Raw genomic sequence first — 16,193 nt, forward strand, 5'->3', positions numbered from 1 at the left:
AGGTAACTTTTCCTTTACATATTTTTATAGAAGTCAGTGCTTATGCTTTTTCTTATCGACATTAGCGGCACACTAATTATTCTGACAATTACACTTATCACGACTCTTCAAGGTGATGTTTTTTATGAGATGCGTTGCTAAGAGCACTCCAGAACTCACAAAAGCGCTTACTCTGAGTGCAGCAAAGTGCATTTGACACTTACTGGGGCCCTATAACGTAAAACCATTCCAATCTGTTTTCATTCCCAATCTCATGACGCCAGAATTACTTAACCGCCGACGCAGGCATTGAGCGGTGACCCGCAGCGTTGTTTGAACCGCCCAATCAATGGTTCTCCTCGTTAATAGGAAGTCGCTTTTGTTTGCTTTCAAAGCGACTAGCAGTGCCTACCTTGACAGGTTTTTTTTTCGTATCTAATTGGCCGACAAAAGGCCAGGAGCACGCAGAAGTGGAGAGGGCATCAGTGGGGCCGTGGCTAGCGCAATGAAAGTAGATAACTAGATGAAGAGGGAGGTCCCGGCGTCTGCGATTGGTAAGTTTTCCATTGCTTAGCTTCCGGTAGCTGATGGAAAATCACGGCGGCTTGCAACGGAAGCTTAATTATGCCGCTAAAACGGATCCTCAGCGAAGAAGGGTTGGCAGAGCGGTGTCGTATACATGCTGCAAGGGTTCAGCAACGTTATGCTGCCACGTAAAGGTTTTCATCATCATCATCATCATCATCATCATCATCATCATCATCATCATCATCATCATCATCATCAGCAGCAGCAGCAGCAGCAGCAGCAGCAGCAGCAGCAGCAGCAGCAGCAGCAGCAGCAGCAGCAGCAGCAGCAGCAGCAGCAGCAGCAGCAGCAGCAGCAGCAGCAGCAGCAGCAGCAGCAGCAGCAGCAGCAGCAGCAGCAGCAGCAGCAGCAGCAGCAGCAGCAGCAGCAGCAGCAGCAGCAGCAGCAGCAGCAGCAGCAGCAGCAGCAGCAGCAGCAGCAGCAGCAGCAGCAGCAGCAGCAGCAGCAGCAGCAGCAGCAGCAGCAGCAGCAGCAGCAGCAGCAGCAGCAGCAGCAGCAGCAGCAGCAGCAGCAGCAGCAGCAGCAGCAGCAGCAGCAGCAGCAGCAGCAGCAGCAGCAGCAGCAGCAGCAGCAGCAGCAGCAGCAGCAGCAGCAGCAGCAGCAGCAGCAGCAGCAGCAGCAGCAGCAGCAGCAGCAGCAGCAGCAGCAGCAGCAGCAGCAGCAGCAGCAGCAGCAGCAGCAGCAGCAGCAGCAGCAGCAGCAGCAGCAGCAGCAGCAGCAGCAGCAGCAGCAGCAGCAGCAGCAGCAGCAGCAGCAGCAGCAGCAGCAGCAGCAGCAGCAGCTAGCAGCAGCAGCAGCAGCAGCAGCAGCAGAGCAGCAGCAGCAGCAGCAGCAGCAGCAGCAGCAGCAGCAGCAGCAGCAGCAGCAGCAGCAGCAGCAGCAGCAGCAGCAGCAGCAGCAGCAGCAGCAGCAGCAGCAGCAGCAGCAGCAGCAGCCAGCAGCAGCAGCAGCAGCAGCAGCAGCAGCAGCAGCAGCAGCAGCAGAGCAGCAGCAGCAGCAGCAGCAGCAGCAGCAGCAGCAGCAGCAGCAGCAGCAGCAGCAGCAGCAGCAGCAGCAGCAGCAGCAGCAGCAGCAGCAGCAGCAGCAGCAGCAGCAGCAGCAGCAGCAGCAGCAGCAGCAGCAGCAGCAGCAGCAGCAGCAGCAGCAGCAGCAGCAGCAGCAGCAGCAGCAGCAGCAGCAGCAGCAGCAGCAGCAGCAGCAGCAGCAGCAGCAGCAGCAGCAGCAGCAGCAGCAGCAGCAGCAGCAGCAGCAGCAGCAGCAGCAGCAGCAGCAGCAGCAGCAGCAGCAGCAGCAGCAGCAGCAGCAGCAGCAGCAGCAGCAGCAGCAGCAGCAGCAGCAGCAGCAGCAGCAGCAGCAGCAGCAGCAGCAGCAGCAGCAGCAGCAGCAGCAGCAGCAGCAGCAGCAGCAGCAGCAGCAGCAGCAGCAGCAGCAGCAGCAGCAGCAGCAGCAGCAGCAGCAGCAGCAGCAGCAGCAGCAGCAGCAGCCTATTTTTATGTCCACTGCAGGACGAAGGCCTCTCCCTGCGATCTCCAATTGCCCATGTCTTGCGCTAGCTGATTCCAACTTGCGTCTGCAAATTTTCTAACTTCATCACCCCACCTAGTTTTCTGCCGTCCTTGACTTGTCGTGTGTCACCGATCTCGGGGGCATGCGGATGTTACGAGAGATGGGGTTGGGAGATGCAGCGCCGCACAGCAAACACATTTTAATTCCACTCAACCCCAACTCAGAATAAACCTCACTTAAAATAAAACATAATGAAGAAACACTAACACTTATATAACCTAATTAGAAATCACTTGACATGTCCTTAGTTCCGGCTGCGTAAGCCCTTGGGTGTTTCCTACGCGAAAGTCAGGCAACCCTAGCCTCTTGCTGCGACGCTAAAAGAAAGGACCGTTCTTACTGACTTTTGTTGTCGCACGTATCTTCCAAGTCCGAAGCGCGTAGGATCCTCATCATAGTCGGTGCTCTCGCCGACTCCGTGAATGTTGCTACCTTGGTGTTGGTCAGTCAACTCGGTAACTCATCTGTCTCTGATGCCGGTGTCCCGAACGCCGTCGGTGACGTGGCAACAAGGCTCCACAGGTTAGGACTAACTCTGGGTTCCACCTATGCCTCTTCTTCGAGTGCCGACGAGACGCCCCAGGGACTATCGTACGTGCTGGTCTGCCTCTGAAGGGGGATCCTTCCTGGAGTGCCCGGCACTGTCGTGAGAGGCTGCAGCCGGTCCAAGGAGCCTCGGTCGAATGTCGCCTCGGTCGACGGCCACACCCTGAACTGCCAGCGTCACGGATTTGACCAAACCTCAATTTCTCCAGTCGCCAGTGCGATGCTGACGCTACAACCTTCTTGCCCCAGAGCCACGTCGATAATTCAGCTCAGCGCCGCTTCTCCATCTATCACAGCTCGGATCACGCGCCTCGAGGGCTCATGCCGTTCGGACCGATATGTGTACATCGTCCTCTTCTTCCTTTCTGCGCTGCATGCCTCTTACATATGACACGACTGCGCTTCCCTTCTCTTGGTACCCATTCTGCGTAACTCTAATGGTCCACCGGTTATTCATCCTACGCATTACATGGCCTGCCCAGCTGCATTCTTTTCTCTTAATGTCAATTCGAATATTCGCTATCCCAGTTTGTTCTCTGACCTACACCGCTCTCTACCTGTCCCTTAACGTTAGGCATAGTATTTTTCGTTCCATTGCTCTGTGTGCGGTCCTTAACTTGTTCTCGAGATTCTTTGTTAACCTCCAAGTTTCTTACCCATATGTTAGCACCGGTAGAATGCAATGATTGTACACTTTTCTTTTCAATGACAATGGTAAGCTCCTAGTCAGGATTTGGCAATGCCTGCCATATGTACTCCAACCCAATTTTATTCTCTGTAAATTCCCGTCTCATGACCAGAGTCCGCTGTGAGTAAATGACCTCGATAAACGTACTCATTTACAGACTCCAGAGGCTGATTGGCGATCCTGAATTCTTGTTTCCTTGCCAGGGTATTGAACATTATCTTTGTCTTCTGCATAATAATCTTCAACCCCACTCTTACACTTTCTCGATTACGGTCCTCAACCATTTGTTTTTGTCCCCATTGTTGCTGAATGGCACAATGTCATCTGCAAACCGAAGGTTACTGAGATATTCGCCGTTGATCATCACTCCTAAGCCTTCCCAGTCTAAGAGCTTGAATACATCATCCAATCATGCACTGAATAACATTGAAGAGATTGTGTCTCCTTTCCTGACCCCTATGTTGTTAAGTAACTTTTTACTTTTCTTCTGGAGAACCAAGGTTGTTGTGTAATCCTTGTCGATATTTGCCAAGATATTCACGTATGTCTCCTGTACTCCTTGATTACGCATTGCTTCCATGACTGCAGGTATCTCTACTGAATCGAATGCCTTTTCATAATATATGAAAGCCATATAGAGGGGTTTATTGTACTCCGCGAATTTCATATGTGTTTACAAGAGTCTTTAGTGTAAGCTGCTTGCTATTCCATTCAAAAGTGGCAGACTTGGATATTATGCTTTGGCAGTTATGAGCCGATAATCAATATCACACAAAAAAAGGTTACAATACACTCAGGTATAGAGCGTAGTCTTATCGAGTTCTCTCCGGCAACTCGATGTAGCCAGTGCCAGAGCGATCTGTGGGTAGACATCTTTATTTCTTTTGGAACGGGGCCGTCTCCGGCTATTTCGAAAATAAGTTAATTTAGTCCGGCATATTAATGCCTCTTTAATGTATACAGGTCACATTGATGTGGTGAGTTTTCGCACACCTAATGTGTATAATCTCAAATAATCCTCTTTGTTTTTTTGTCTAATCATGACTAACCAGTGTGTACACGTCATCTTACATGGATATTTCAGGCTGTTTCCGTGACGTCGCGTGGCAGGCAGGCGAAGCGGGGGTAGGCCGAATTTTTTTTTACCAATTATGGACGGCTGATAGCTGCAATGGAATAGAAACAGTTTAAAATAGCTTTAGGTCATAGCGCCCTTCCTTAGAAAAGCATTCCGAGTGTGTCTCTTAAGGAGGAGTGTGCTGTAATTGGGACTCCCAGGACCTACGCTGGCTGATCACTTAGACAACACATGCTGTCGAGTTAGGTTTCCGAGAACTCCTCACTCTGGGCTGGGATGTTCGTTCCGCAGTATGTTCCCTTGTTAATCACGTATACGTGCTTCCGGTGCAGGGTTGGTATAATATCTAACGATTCAGTTCCAACTCCCTTGCTCTTCACATTTTGGCAATGACCCTGGGCGGCGTTCCACCTATACGGTGTCACCGCAATCGACCGGTCACAAGTTGTGATTTATAAGAATAAAAAAAGAAAATTAACGGATAGGAATTGTTAGATTATCCCAGTCCCTACTTTAGAGTAGTTAGTGCGAATACACGTTTAAAAGCATCGCGCGTACTAAAGTTTTACCTCGTATACCGAATCCGCATATATGTGCAGGCACGCATTCACGCCTTATTGCATTGACACATTATGAATCATGCAGCTATAGTACATTCTTTGGCACATTCGTTTTCAGGCCTCTCCTTGATTTTCCTGCTGCAGGCTTCGTCAGTCCAATCGCCCCGACCTCTTCGTCATCTCTCATTCCAACGATATCGGTGGGCCGTCCTCAGTTAGTCCATAGATCGGATCATTGGTTCATCAGGAATCACCTGCGTCATTCTAGCCACCGTATTTGCGTTGCATGACACAGAATCTCAGACATGCCGTGATCACGTCAACTCAGGCTCAGTGTGTCTTATTATCGCTGTGATAGTTCTGCAGACCGGCTTGCATTTTCTTTGCATTCATCTTTGGAAATTTTACCTTTCGCTCGTTGACAGCAAGTAAAATGATTTAAATTTTCGGGATATCTTGATTTCAATTCAGTTTCGAAACACTGTACATACAAGGCAGCGCACAATCATATGAAAACGACTAAACAGTATTGCAGGTTTATGCTACAAATTATTTGAGAGGAAACGCACTGTGTCATCCTTCAGATCGTGAATTTCGTGTGGCTCATTAGCAATCCCGTACCTGAGTGGATTAACTCCATTCTGACACCCGTCTTAATGCCGGTCAACGCTCGTTCTTGTTTCTCTAGCACATTGTGCCTATTAAAAGCGTTAATGCGTGCTCGTACGAGAACTTGACCTCGCACTCGCAAAGAAATGTATTCTCACGACACCCTGAGGCAGGGTAAATGAGACTCACTTTTATTGCTCACCACATCATTAATCAATTTTTCATTCCTTTATTTTACAAACGAAGCCCCAGCGGCAGAACATTTTTAAGAAATTACCGCTTCACGCATTAACAATTATAGGCAATCCCATAAAAAATGACAGCAGACTCACGCTTCCCTGCAGTATCACAACCTAATTTCCAGATAAGCTTTTTATTTAGAGCCTTTACAATACTTAGATACAATATTTAGAGCCTTTCCAATTTCAGTTGCCTGTAATTAAACCCCCTACTTTAAAACACTACTCGCAATTCTTTCAAGCACTTGTTAAGGCATCTTTTATAAAGGCAGTAACATATCCACACAGACTTTTCTTTGCGGGAACATTAACCCTAATGTTCCCCCAATTTTCACTAAACTTGATCTTGGTGGCATCTATAGTTACCTCAGGTCAGCAGGTAAATTTGCATGCCGGTAATAAAACGTTCTTATAACGGTCAGGAGTGCCTGCATACGTAAGTTTACGGAAAAACCACACAAAATTCACACGCACATTTAATGTGCATACATACCACCCATAACCTACCCCAGAGTTTCACGAAAAATAGATAAGGTGTCTCACTTATTTCCTCGAGGACACCAAGGAAGCCTACTACAAACCTCATATTTTGCATGAGAACATAGAAAAAAATAGGGTTGGCTAATTATTTTCAACACTCCTAATTACGCCACAAACGTTCAAGTATTGCCAAACACATGACAGCCCCCATTTCACGGAAATGTGATCTAGCAGTAACTTACAGTTTATTCCCTGACTCTGGGAAACAGCGTAAAATGAACGTATGTACAATGCTCTCAAGCACTTGCTAAAGGAGAATTTTAAAAAGGTTCTATTTGATACACACAAATTTACTTTCGCATACGTATTTGAAATAGTATTTTCCCCCAATTTCTCACTACATTTGTTCTCGGAGGCTTTTATAGTTATGCCAGGGCAGCGCGCTAAATCTCACCCTGCTCGTAAAACATACTCATAGCACTCCAGAAAGCTTGCATACGTAATTTATTGCAAAAGCCGTAATTAACTTACACAGTTTGAACTTTGTCTACACATTACCATTAACGTGCCCCTTATGTTGACAAAATACAAACTTGGTGGACTGAAGAGTTCTCTTGGAACATTGCGAAACGTACGTGATAACAGCACTATAATACTTTGGAACACTTGCTGTAGAATATTTTTGCAAAATCTGTATTTAATTCACATGCACTTAACTTCGCATAATATTTTGCCATAGTAGTGTCCTAGTAGTGTCCCTATGTTTGTCAAGTTTCATCTCGGTGGCGTTTGTAGTTGTGACAAGACAGTGGGTTCAGCCAGGAGCACATTCTGGGCGATGTGTAGACAAAATTCAAAGAATGTGGGTTATTTTATTTTATTTTTTTATTTATTTATAGTACCCTCAGGGCCCAGAAGGGCGTTACGGAGGGGGTGGGTACAATAGACAATAAAATATACAACACGTTCGAACAATTATTAGTATTTAGAGTGATAAATTCAAAATATAATCAGTTGTTGCAATCTTGAAAGATGATGCCTCCTCATGCATCATGGGTTAAATACGGCTTTCGTAATAAATTACGTATGTAAGTGCCTTTTGATTTTTCGTAGAAGTAATGGCCGCCTCATCGAGCAATTTAATTTAGATCAAGGGTTAGAATTATACTATCTGCCACAGGCAATTTTGAAAATTTTGGTGCAGCTAAAGAAAAACACCAGGAACACAAGAAAATATGACGCCGGACAATTGGCCTTGGCAAGCCACTGTTTTTGACGCTATTGACAGTGATTTGTGCCTTTTGTTTCTTTATTTGAAGAACGGAGTAAGCCCATCCAAATCCAACACATTCATTCATCTAGTAGAGACATTAGCGTGCACGGAAAGAGACGTAGGCACGGCTGGCATTCCACGAATCTTTCTTTTTGTAGCAATGACTGCGGTTGTGCATTTTTCTTTGTGATTATAATCTTAGTGCACATATCTTTCTCTTTTGAATTTTTCTCTTTTGTAATGTTATGCTGCAACTTGTGGGTCTGCAGCTGTCTTTATTTTTTTTTAAGCTCACCGCTTTTGAAGTTCTTTCTTCTCCTTTTTTTTTCTATTAGCAAGTTGCTGCGAATTTATTTCACGGAAATAGCGTCAGTGCTGGAACAACTGTGAAAACCACCCAGGAAGGCTCGAAACGAAAGGTACACCAGAAGCTCATGTGGCACAACGAAACTATCTTGCCATCGCTTCGATGCAGCTAACCAAAATATATTTCCGATAGGTTGGGAATTACGTCACTGCGTGTTCACACTCAAATAATCGTGATGCTTCTGACTGGTGTAATCCGATTCTATTGAACTCTACCACAAAAAAATGTCACCGAATAAGTAGCTTCCGTCTTACACTCACCTCAGATTTGTCTTACCTGGATACTGAAGGCCAGAAATCCCGAGAGCGTGGTAGCGCGCGCTTGGCCAGGACAGTACGTAAGACACCACGACCCCGGATCACTAAGGATCTTCTTTCAGGGTGTTCGAAGCACGAACAGTGCACTTTAGGTGCACTGTTCTCTATGTGTCTATCTGGTGTATCAATAATGTTCTCATAGTTTTATTTCGTGTATCAAGGCGAACTCGTTTTGACGAACTTCTAAAAGTTGTTCATCACCAGCCTTTAAGACGCATTTGGTCTGGCTGGCTTCCATCAATGGCAACAGAGCACCAAAATGCGCTAATACAAAAGGTCTTGCCTCACTCTTAGAAACGAAGTGACAGCTTCAACAGGGACATTCCCTGGCTTGCTTTGCTCGTCATTCACAAGCTTCTCTTCTAACTCAACAAAAGAGCCCTTTTGAACTCCTTTAGCATAACGGCCCCTAGGCATCCCTCTCCTTTTTACTGCTGTTCACCACAGGCTGTCACCTATTGTACTCCACATAGAAACAGGTGCTTTTGTCGACTGCACCTATCAGTGATCAGAAGTGTCAGGGCTGGCAACAACGCCATGCCTGGAATCAGTGTGTTATGTGAGCTAACTATAGTGTGAAAAGAAAAGCCTCCTGATCTACTGTTGCCTTAGCGCTTACACAATTCCACACAGCACCTAATCTTGTAGGGAAGCTCAGGATTCAGATCTTTTCCTTATCTAGGAAAAAAAAAGTATGCGAAAACAACAAAATACTTGTGCATGCAACCCTTACACGCACACTGTGATGACTCTCTGGCGTTCAATTAAGCGGGAGATGAAACGCCGACTGCTGATTAACGCCATTTCACGCAGGCACGCCTCCACTCTTTATTTCCGCTTACCGGTTCACGTTTACTAGATGACAGGTGCAGCACATATTTCTTAAGCGTACACTCTAATCACTCATAAGTGAAATGTGGGGAATGACATTCAGTAAGGTAAAGTCAATGTAGCGAAAATAACACAGACACAAGAAACATAAAAAAACACAAAGAACAGAAGACCACAGGTGATTTATCAGAGTGCCCAACAAAACAACAAAAATACTACGATAAATTTGCACGCGCACATGTTCATCACAGAAAATAAAAAGAATAAACAAACCGCATCTCGCTTTCAAATAGACACACAGACGTATCGCTGACATTATCCGTGCCTCCTTTCCTGGTAAGAAAGACCTCCTAAAGTTGGCGTGCAAAAATTTCTTTGCTTCTAATCTGAATCTCGTGAAACCAAGGTTCGCACTTGCAAGCGACGCAATTTGTAGGCAGATGCCCACTTTCTTTCTTTTTAATCCGAAGTTCATGTACTCGTGCTTGGTCATTAACGCACCGTCTAGTGTTACCTATATAGGCCTTCCCACATAAGCGCGTCACCAAGTAAAGAACGCCAATTGCGAACTTCCCGTACTGCCCGGCGTGCTTCTTCTGTCATCCACGCATCCTGTTTTCGTTTAATATGCGTGGGCACAGGCCAGCAAGCTTGCGCGCCACCGAAAAAGCCGCTGGTGTGACATACCTGCCTACCACCTTCTTGACATTACGGGACATCCTATGGACGTAGGGCACTATTTCGGGCCTGGTCTCCTTTTAGTCTGAGACCATCATTCGTTTCATGGTGATTTCATCTTTTGCAAGACGATCTGTCAGACAACTTCCACGACAAAGCACAGATAGCCAGCTGCAAAAAGTTTTGTCATTTGGTTGTGAAAAAGAGTCTGCATTCTATGAGCACAGGATTTACGAGTGTGGATTCTAGGCACAGGGTGGCGAAGTTTCGCCTATCAGTAGTCGGTGGCACCTGTGCTTTCAAAGGCTGAAACCACCTTAAAGCTGGGCGTAGGATTGCGTACTAAGGGTCCCTAATTCGCGCTAAGATTTCGTTGCCATCCCTTCCGGTCTTTTCAGACCGTGGCTGCCATTGTCTTGTCCAATAGCTTATACACAGTGAGCAATCAAAATAAAAAGAAAACTATTTGTCCAATTCAGGAATCGAAGCAAGGTGCCAGACCGGGCTAGCTGATAATCTATGATGATGGGCCAAAGGCGCTGTGTCGGGCTCCTTGAAGGACTACAGAAAATGGCGCCTCTTCCTCTTCACAACCACACACTCTCTCTCGCAACGGGGAACAAAGGACGCATAGAAGCGCTTGGCTCCGTCGTTTCTTTCCATCCTTTGTTTCTTGTTGAGCTGTGCAGATCAATGTTGAATCGAATATGGCTCTCCGATCACTACAGCCCGATATTCTAACCGTTAGTACCTCAAATGCACGCATACTTCGCACTTGCCGATGCCAACTGGCTCTTTTGGACAATTGGCTCACGCGTCACGTTGCCTATAACACGTGCCAAAACGCGTGCGCGTGCCAGTTTTCACAGGGCCAAAGATGCCAAGTATGAGACGGGTCGATAATAGTGGGCCTTATCACTGTCTTTCACGTTATACGTCTCTCTGCGTGCGCCTCCTCTCAACATTCTTCCCTCGACAAACATCAAACATCGCCTTCGTCAGTGTGACGTCACTGCGTCGACGTACGACAGGGCGCAATGTCATGCACTACCATTTGCATTTCGGCGTATCATAATATTAAGGTCGTGAGCTGCGCGTTCAATAAACATAAACATTGCACGAGATTGCACGATGGCGAGAATGGAAATAAAGACACTTGTACGCACCTAGCTTAGTTGCATAACGTTTAATTGATCGCGTCGCAAAAGCTTCCTTCACATAGGTTCCAAAATGTGGGTTGGATCTTCATAATCTTTTGTTTTGATTTTTTTGTTGTGACGTCCAACCTCTGGTCTAATTTTACGTGGGTCTTGAGACTTAATGAGTCTTAGCAGTACCAGTGCTTTACAGAGGAAGTGCAGAGGATCACATCTTGTATTATCTTACAATAGGGAAGATAAACACATGTGCTCAATATTGTCACGCGCTAAGGCAGTAGCAATCAAAAGTACCAGCAGCCAGACACAAAGAATGCCAGACACGAAGGGATGGTTCTCCAGCTGGCGAGGGATCTTCGACTTCATCGTCTTCTTCGCCGTTCTTGCTGGGCACGCAATGATGATCGCTTGCTGGCTCAAAACACCAGGTGACCTTATTCCCCCTCCCAATGAAGCATCGACTCGATGCTCAAACACAAGACGTACGCGGAAAGTACACAAATTAGGTAAGACACACACACAAAAAAAAATGGAAACGCGCTAGCCCACAAACGGACATGAATACGAGGCAAAAAATGCGTTCTGTGGTAAAAAAAATCGCTTCGCAGTTCCTTGGAGGACGCCGCGACTACAGCGAAAAAAAAAGAAAAAGAAAAAGTTTGTTCACCACTACACTATTTGAACATCACCGTGTAAAATACGGCTTGAGGCGGACGACATGTACAATCTCTGCGCGTGGTGATCTGCGCTTGGGCGATGACAAGTCTCCGTCTGGAATCACTTCATAGTTCACGTCGCTGACACGCCTTAACACTGTGTACGGTCCGAAGTACTTGCTCAGGAGTTTCTCGCTGAGGCCTCGCCGTCTAATGGGGGTCCAAACCCAAACTTGGTCACCGGGCTCATAGGTAACTTGTCGATGGTGGAGATTCTACCTTATTGCATCTGTACACTGCTGCTGTCTTATGTGCACACGGGCCAGTTGACGTGCTTCCTCGGCGCGCTGAATCTACTCCTCGACGTCAGGAGCCAACTGGTCGAGCTGATCGACGTCGTCATACGGAATCATGGCGTCGAGCATAGTTTGAACATCTCGACCATAAACGAGGCGCAACGGCGTGAACCGTGGCAGTGTTGTACGCAAACGTTACGTACGGCAGGATTTCGTCCCACGTTTTGTGCTGCACATCCACGTACATAGAGATCATTTCAGCCAGTGTTTTGTTTAGTCTTTCTGTCAAGCCGTTAGTCTGAGGGTGGTATGCAGTGGCCTTTCGATGACTCGGGTAACTCAACTTGAAGATGTCGTCCAGAAGCTTCGCCGTAAACGCCGTCCCTCGGTGAGTGATGATGAATGAAGGTGCGCCATGCCGAAGCACAATGTGATGCATAAAAAACTGGGCAACCTCAGACGCGGTCCCGCGTGGTCGTGCCTTCGTCTCAGCGTAACGCGTCAAGTAATCGGTTGCGACAATGATCCACTTATTTCCGGAGAAAGACAAGGGAAATGGTCCAAGAAGGTCCATTCCAACTTGATCAAACGGCGTACGTGGAGGGTCGATGGGTTGTAGAAGGCCTGCAGGCTTGAAGGGTGGTGACTTGCGGCGCTGGCATTGACGACATCCTTTCATGTAGCGTTTGACGCAAAGAGTCAGTCTAGGCCAGTAGTACAGTTGTCGTACCCTGTCCAGAAGTCCTTGAGTAGCCCAAGTGGCCAGATGTCGGCTCGTCGTGGCAGGCTAATAGGATGTCGTCGCGAAGGGCTTCAGGCACTACTAGAAGGCGTGATTTGTCGCCGGCATCTGTGTTTCTTTTGTATAAGATGCCCTCTCGTAGGCAAAATGATGACAACCGTCCGGAAATAGGGCGAGGAATGGACGCGATGTCGCCTTCTAAGTAATCAATGATGGGCCTTAACTCAGCGTCCGATCGCTGTTTAGCGAGCAGGTCCGGCCCGCTAAGTCATCAGGAAGGCGCTGTCATCTTCCTCGTCAGGATTCTGAGATTCAACAGGTGCTCGTGATAGCGTGTCAGCATCTTCATGTTTTCCGCCGGACTTGTATACGATGGTGATGTTAAATTCCTGGAGTCGCAGACTCCAACGTGCCAATCGTCCAGAAGGGCCTCGGAGGTTGGCCAACCAGCACAAAGCGTGATGATCGGTCACAACTTTAAATGGCCGCCCGTAGAGATACGGCCTAAACTTTCTAGTAGCCCAAATGACCGCGAGACACTCCTTCTTTGTGGTGGAATAATTGGACTCGGCGCGTGACAGAGTGCGGCTCGCATAGGCTATAACTCGTTCAGTCCCGTCTTGCTTTTGCACCAGGATAGCTCCGAGACCAATATTTCTGGCGTCAGGGCGCACTTCTGTGTCAATATAATCACTTACACTGATTTTGTTATGGCGGTGCTTTAGAATATCATATATTGAAATTCCACGGTCGAGACGATGCTATATTCCAATAGGAAAGATCGCGCCGACGCAAAAACAAACACAAGCCGATGATTGATGATGGCTTTGTACAGATGAAGTCCGCATAAATATGCTTACACTAATTTCCCCCGTGGACGGAAGCGGCCAGCCTGGCAGCACGTTAGACTAGGGAACGCAGATAAAAGGGCTTCAGAATGCTTACAATATATACAAGTGTATAAAATTTGCCACTTTGAAACTCGTAGATAGGTTAGTGGTTCCGAGGTTCAAGCGAGTCTTCGATTGGCTTTCAAACAATTTTACGGTGTTATACGGGGTAAAGAGATTTTACGAAAAGGATCATTATAACGTTGCAGCCGGTTGACCCTCATGGTGTCTCTCCCGCACCTTCATCGAATGAACAGTTAAACAGCAAAATATTCCCGTAAGCAAAGAGATGTCATCATAAGCTTTAAGCTTATGCATAAGCATAAGCTTTAAGTTTTAAGAACGACGTGGCGAGCACCCCTAGTGGCGAGGAATTAGGCTCTTCTTCATTATGCCATGAATCGTTGTTGCAGCCGATTATGGTCTTGGTAGACTGGCGTTTCTCCCAACACATCATTCAAGAAGAAAAAAAGGGGGCGGGGGGGGGGGGGGGGGTTGAGTTCTCGCTTGCCGCTGTTCCGTTCTTGCTCAAATGGCGCTGCAAGGTCGAATTTTACGGTCGGAATTGTTCAATATAACACTTGGCCGTGTTAATTCCCTTGTTTTTAAAAAAAATTAACTGCAGTTGCGTAGGCCTCTAACCATAAGTGGCATCCAAAACATGGCGGATAGGCCGTCACATGGTCGCCTTCGTCATTTTCTGTACATCAAAGCTTGGCCGTATACATTGGTTTTCGCTACTTCATGGAGAGTGTGATGTGAACATCATAATAGGGCGCAGGCGAAAACGAATTTTAATATCTTAATATTTCGATAGCAATTACATGGACACTCCAAGCGCATTTCTGCCGTCGACTTCGCCGTCGTCGCCGTCGTCGCCGTCGTCGCCGTCGCCGTGAGGTTCCGTATAAGGTCCAACGGCGATAAAATCGTCGCCGCGCGCTGTACGCTGTCTGTGCGAGTGAAAGCGTACGAGGGTGAGCCGGCAATCGCGGCTCAATGTAGCGCACGCGAGGGACTAAGGCAGGCTGGAAGCGCGCATTCTTCTTTTGCGCGAGAGGCATGGCGGCGAGGCGACGGAGAGGGACAGGGATAGGGGGTGCATTCCGTTCCGTCGCCTGCTGCTGACATTGCGGCCGCGCGGGCGCCGTATCGTGAAAGGGATCTGCGATGTGGGCAAAGTGCGCGCCCGCGCGGGCCTCATCTTCAAAGCGATCTGCGGTGGGGACAAAGTACATGCGCGGAGTGCCGGTAGCTTCGTATGCGCTGTGCTTTCGACGTTTAGTTTGCGTTGAAGCGAGACGAGAGACAGGGCGAAGGTCAATTTGCTCGCTGCTACTGGCGCGCTTTCCCACTCCGGAGTTTTCACAGCGAGTTTCCGCGGTCATCGAGCGAGGTGTGTTCATGTTTGAGTTAATAAGTGAATGTTTAAAACATTATACGGCCCATTAAATTACTGTCCTTGCTTCGTATAGCTCTCTAGTAATTTGCTATCGCAATCGATGCTTCGCCTTTCGGGCGAACCTGCGACTTTTTTTTTCTTGAAAACTGGGCAAGTAAATGTTTCAGGCGCTAAACTCAACAATCCGTACCATAAGACGCCATGCTTCTACGAAATTTCAGCAAGAACAAAGCAGCGGCAAGTGCGAAATCTTCCTAGTTTAAAGCTGCGCTTTCTTTGAGAATCCTTCAGGACTTTTCCTGACCATGGCTGCTGGCTGCTACTGTCTTGACGAATAGCTCATAATGCTATTTGTGCATTAAGTGTTTTGAGTTAGCGCACGTGTGAGCGCGCGAGGTTTCTTTGCGCTAATAACGCAAGAATGAGACGGGCAAATTCACATCATTTCATTAACCGCTCTCCGTAAGCTTCACTGCACATAGATTCCAAGATGTGCTTTGTATCTGCGTGTGTTTTATGATGTGAAGGTAAAAACGCGTGTCTCTGTGGCTAACCAACCCCCCTCCCTTTCCTCCCCTACCCACCGCAGGAGCAGCATCCAAGCACAAACCACAGGGCGAGCCCGGGAGGCCTTTCGGCGGAGCAGGAGAACAGTCTGCTGCGACCTGCTGCGCCGGGCCTGGCCGGGTTAGACACCAGCGTCAGCGCGACCGATGATCTCGGAGGGGGCGAACGGCCCGCGTCGTCCTGCGGCGTCGGCCCAGTGGGCGGCGGCCAGCGGCTGCGCGCCGTCGCCTCTGTGCTCGCGTGGCTGCGACGGCCGCAGCTGCTTCCGAGGCAGCTGCCACCAAAGCCGCGCATCGCCAAGGCCATCGATTACTTCTCGCGTACCGTGTTCCCCGTCCTGTTTGGAGTCTTCACCTTCGGGTTCTTCCTGGCGTACGCCGTGATCGGCCCGTCGGCCGAGGAGAACTGGAAACTCATCGAATACTAGATGGCGCTAAGGCCGGCGTGCACGCGTCACCGCTGCCGTGTCATGCCGTCGTGTCGAGGTGTGGCGGGGAGCCACCAGTGACACCTGGTGAAGTTGTACTCGAGCAAACTGTGCAAGACGTTTACTGCAGTGTTGGAGTTGAGCAAGCTCGAAGCGGCAGGACCAACACTGACACCCGTCGTTTTTCCCAGCCCTGCAATCCCCGTACCAGTCCCAGTATGCACATTTCTTCGCGCGACTACGTAAGTTAGCACGTG

At 48.1% G+C, this 16,193-nt stretch overlaps 1 protein-coding gene across 1 annotated transcript; it reads left to right on the top strand.

The window, feature by feature from the left end:
- The first annotated feature begins 658 nt into the window (after positions 1–658).
- LOC119456912 (putative uncharacterized protein DDB_G0271606) lies at positions 659–15,936 on the top strand. The gene is given in 6 exon segments (XM_049669132.1): positions 659–915; positions 947–1,073; positions 1,076–1,243; positions 1,595–2,088; positions 5,150–5,219; positions 15,532–15,936. Coding segments are annotated over 6 exon segments (1,521 nt in total).
- Positions 15,937–16,193: the final 257 nt, after the last annotated feature.

Source organism: Dermacentor silvarum, chromosome 6 (assembly GCF_013339745.2).
Source record: "Dermacentor silvarum isolate Dsil-2018 chromosome 6, BIME_Dsil_1.4, whole genome shotgun sequence".
Taxonomy (NCBI): domain Eukaryota; kingdom Metazoa; phylum Arthropoda; class Arachnida; order Ixodida; family Ixodidae; genus Dermacentor; species Dermacentor silvarum.